Here is a 3,870-nt window from a genome sequence, read left to right on the forward strand (position 1 = left end):
GTCCCCCTTTTTATTTCTGATTTTGTTAATTTGGATATTCTCTCTGTGTCTTTTTGTTAGTTTGGATAAAGGTTTGTCTATTTTGGTGATTTTCTTGAGGAATCAACCCTTTGTCTCATTGATTCTTTGTATTGTTTTCTTTGTTTTTATTTCAGCTCTCAATTTGATTATTTCCTGCAGTCTAGCCCTCCTGGCTGAGTTTGCTTCTTTTTGTTCTATAGTTTTCAGGTGTTCTGTTAACTTACTAATGTGGGCTTTTTCCAGATTTTTTTGTGTAGGCATTTAGTGCTATGAACTTTACTCTTAACAATGTTTTCATTGTGTCCCATAAATTTGGGTATTTTTTTTGTTTTTGTTTTTTTTTTGTTTTTTCAAGACAGGGTTTCTCTGTAATTTGGGTATGTTGTATGGTCATTTTCATTGAATTTTAGGAAGTCTTTAATTTCTTCTTTTATTTCTTCCTTGACCTACTGGTGATTCAGGTAAGCATTGTTTAATGTCCATGTGTTTGTGGGCTTTCTGAAATTAGTGTTGCTGTTGAATTCTAATTTTAAGCAATGGTGATGCAATATGATACATGGGGTTATTTCAATATTTTTTGTCTGTTGAGGTTTGTTTTGTTACTGAGCATGTGGTCAATTTTTTTTTTACGTACATTGTAATAAACTATTTATTCAAAGTTTTACCAACTATTGTACTTTAACAGAAAAGCCTGAAGGTTTATTGTGCTATTCTGGAGACATCTCAGATACAGCAGCAGTAACACTGACAGCACAGCACTTTACAATCCACCAAGTGCTTTCCACATACATCAGCTCATGGAGTCCTCACAACAACCCTGTGAGGTAGGTGTTTCCACTAATTTACAAATGAGGTGACTGAGGCTCAAAGGTTCCAGGACCTTTAAAGAGATCCACTGCAGATGATTAGTAAGAGGGAATGGAATACCAAGTTAGCTGTTTATTTTTCAATGCAAAATACCATACAACATTTAAAATGAGCAGTCTTATCACAACTGACCCCAGTTTTCAAAAGGAATTTTAAGAAGATATTTAACTTATCTGATGTATCTAAACATCTTTGACTTGACTCATTCAGTTTAAGATTCATTCGGCCAGTACTATTACCTTGAACTCATCAGGAAGAATTAGCGAGTTCAAGTTAACTCAGCTTCCCACATTAGGGTGGAAGGCAGCTCTCCAGAGAAGAGCACATACAGTGTGTGAGTGAGTCTTCTAAAGCCACATCCCACCCAGGTCTGAAGAAGACACAGAAGCACACAGGCCGACACAGGCCTTGTGCCCCACTCTTGCTGAGCTACAAAGAGCTGCTTCACAGATGCAAACACGGGAGCGGCACCGTACTGAACCACCTCCACTGAGCCCGGGTGCCCACACTAACACAAGGCATCCTCTGGCACTAGCACAAAACACAAGCAGAAATAGGGTCCCTCACTGAAGTCTCGTCTAAGTCTGCCAGTCCTCACACAAGCCTCATCACAAAACAACATTGAGCTTGAGCTTGACACAAGGAAAAGAAAATGTGCTACCCAAGCAACTGCTGTAAAACAACTAGTGATGAAAATAATTACAAAGTGAACAGGATGCCGAAAAGAAGGATGGGACAGTTTTCTGATTCGAGCCACAGTAGCACGAGTATAGGGCACTAAGAAACAACTAAGGCTGTCAAGCTGGTCTGGCATGAAACCAAGAAGCAGGGTACTCTTTCTCAGTCAAGTTTTGTCCTAGTGCAGCATCTAAGAGGTAGCATTACATCAGCTTGTAGCAAAATAATCACAATGAAATTCAAGTCTGCTGAGATCAGAACCAACACACTTGCCATTAGCAGTTTAGCCACATATATACATAGAGCATATCACACACAGGTACTTAGTCTAAGTCAATTATACGAAGCTAACAGAAAAGGTGTAGCAATTCCAAACATTTTGCTAGCACATAACTTAGCAAAAGAAAAAGATTGTTAGTAAAAAATAAAAGGAATCATGCAAGTTTACATTTTTGGTGCATGTTTTTCAAACTGCTACCATTTTTTTAAATCACTTCTCCTTATTACAAAGGACTTTCAGACTCTAAATATCAAAAGTAGTAATTCTAGTATTTAAAGAGTTTATTAGACACATACAATTACATCCATTGAAGTTATGAGAGCTACAAAACGGAAAAATTAAGAACATTGATAAAAACCCTCAAACACATCTTAAATTCAAGCTTTTAGCTTAACATCTATGTCTTTATCAATTCTGAAATTCAGAAGGACCCATTAAACACATGATAAAATTCAAAGATCTACACTAATTGCAGAGAATTTATAGTCCATGGCGTTAGATACATTGTTACCTTCCACAACGCTTACACAACTTCACAATTATAACAGAGCTACTAATACAAAGCAGAACACTTCTTCAAATTAAGGTACCTTTTGCTGTACGTAGCAAAGACTGCCTTCCCGCACCAAGCAAAGAAGTGACTCTTGAAATACTGGGTGGGATTTCTTTATCCAGCATTGGGCCGATGCGCTGGCAGATCTGTAACTGGTGATCAGGAGCCACATGCTTATTGGACAAGACCAATTCCTCGTAGCTCCTGTTGTGCTCGTTGCCCTCCCAATCCAACCTCTTCCGCAACAGCTGGAAAGAGACACGAGAGGCGTCCGAGTGACCACCGCGGCCGGGACGCCGGCAGGGCGGAACGGGGGACGGGGGGGACGGGGGACGCGGGGGCGGATGACCGACCTGGTACCGCTCCAGCTCCTGCACCAGCACCTGCGCCGCTCGGCGACACGGGCCAGCCGAGAGGTAGCGGGCGATGAGGAAGTACAGCTCCGACTCGATGATAGGCACCAGACGTCGGGCAGGCGAAGGCTCCGCCATGGCGGGGCGGACGGGGACGGGCGGGTGGGACCGAGCGAGCGAGCCGAGCGGAGCGTCTAGCATGTGGTCAATTTTTGAGAAGGTTCCATGCGGTGCTGAGAAGAAGGTATATTCTTTTGTGTTTGGATGGAATGTTCTATGGATGTTTGTTCAGTCCATTTGAGTCATACCATCTGTTAGTTCTCTTATTTCTTTGTTAAGTTTCTGTCTGGCAGACCTATCCAGTGGTGAGAGTGGGGTGCTGAAGTCTCCCACTATTATTGTGTGGTGTTTAATGTGTGATTTAAGTTCTAGTAGTGTTACTTTTACATATGAAGGTGCCCTTGTATTTGGGGCATAGATATTCAATATTGAGATTTCCTCTTGATGAATTTTTCCTCTGACTAATATGAAATGTCCTTCTTTGTCTTTTGATTGATTTTAGTTTGAAGTCTATTTTGTTAGATATTAGGATAGTTACACTGACTTGTTTCCTAGGTCCATTTGATTGGAAAATCTTTTCCCAACCCTTTACTGTGAGGCAATATCTGTCTTTGAGGTTAAGGTGTGTTTCTTGTATGCAGCAGAAGGATGGATTTTGTTTTCATATAAAATCTGTTAGCCTGTGTCTTTTTATAGGTGAGTTGAGTTATTTTATATTAAGGAATATTAATGGCCAGTGATAGCTCCTGTTATTTTAGCTTTTGTTCTTGGTGATGTTATTGTGTGTGTTTTTCTTTACTTTAGGATTTGTTGCTGTGAGTTCATCTATTGTCTGTGTTTTTGTGGATGCAGTTAGCTTCCTTGGGTTGGAGTTTTTCTTCTAGTTCTTTGTGTAGGGACAGATTTGTGGCTATGTATTGGTTACATCTGCTTCTGTCATGGAATACTTTGTTTTGTTTGTTTATGGTGATTCAAAGTTTTAGTGGCTATAGTAGTCTGGGTTGGCATCCATAATCTCTTAATGTCTGCATAACGCTTGACCAGGACTTTCTGGCTTT

At 40.4% G+C, this 3,870-nt stretch overlaps 1 protein-coding gene across 1 annotated transcript; it reads right to left on the bottom strand.

Annotated features, from left to right (window-relative positions):
* Nucleotides 1-721: 721 nt before the first annotated feature.
* Nucleotides 722-2,907, bottom strand: LOC130873278 (bromodomain and WD repeat-containing protein 1-like). Its single transcript, XM_057768020.1, has 2 exons — nt 2,753-2,907; nt 722-2,647 (listed from the first exon to the last, which is right to left on the bottom strand). The coding sequence occupies exons 1-2, from the start codon at nt 2,888-2,890 to the stop codon at nt 2,423-2,425; spliced, it is 363 nt and encodes a 120-aa protein (XP_057624003.1). The 5' UTR covers nt 2,891-2,907; the 3' UTR covers nt 722-2,422.
* Nucleotides 2,908-3,870: the final 963 nt, after the last annotated feature.

The sequence above is a fragment of the Chionomys nivalis genome, chromosome 4, assembly GCF_950005125.1.
Source record: "Chionomys nivalis chromosome 4, mChiNiv1.1, whole genome shotgun sequence".
NCBI classification, from domain to species: Eukaryota; Metazoa; Chordata; class Mammalia; order Rodentia; family Cricetidae; genus Chionomys; species Chionomys nivalis.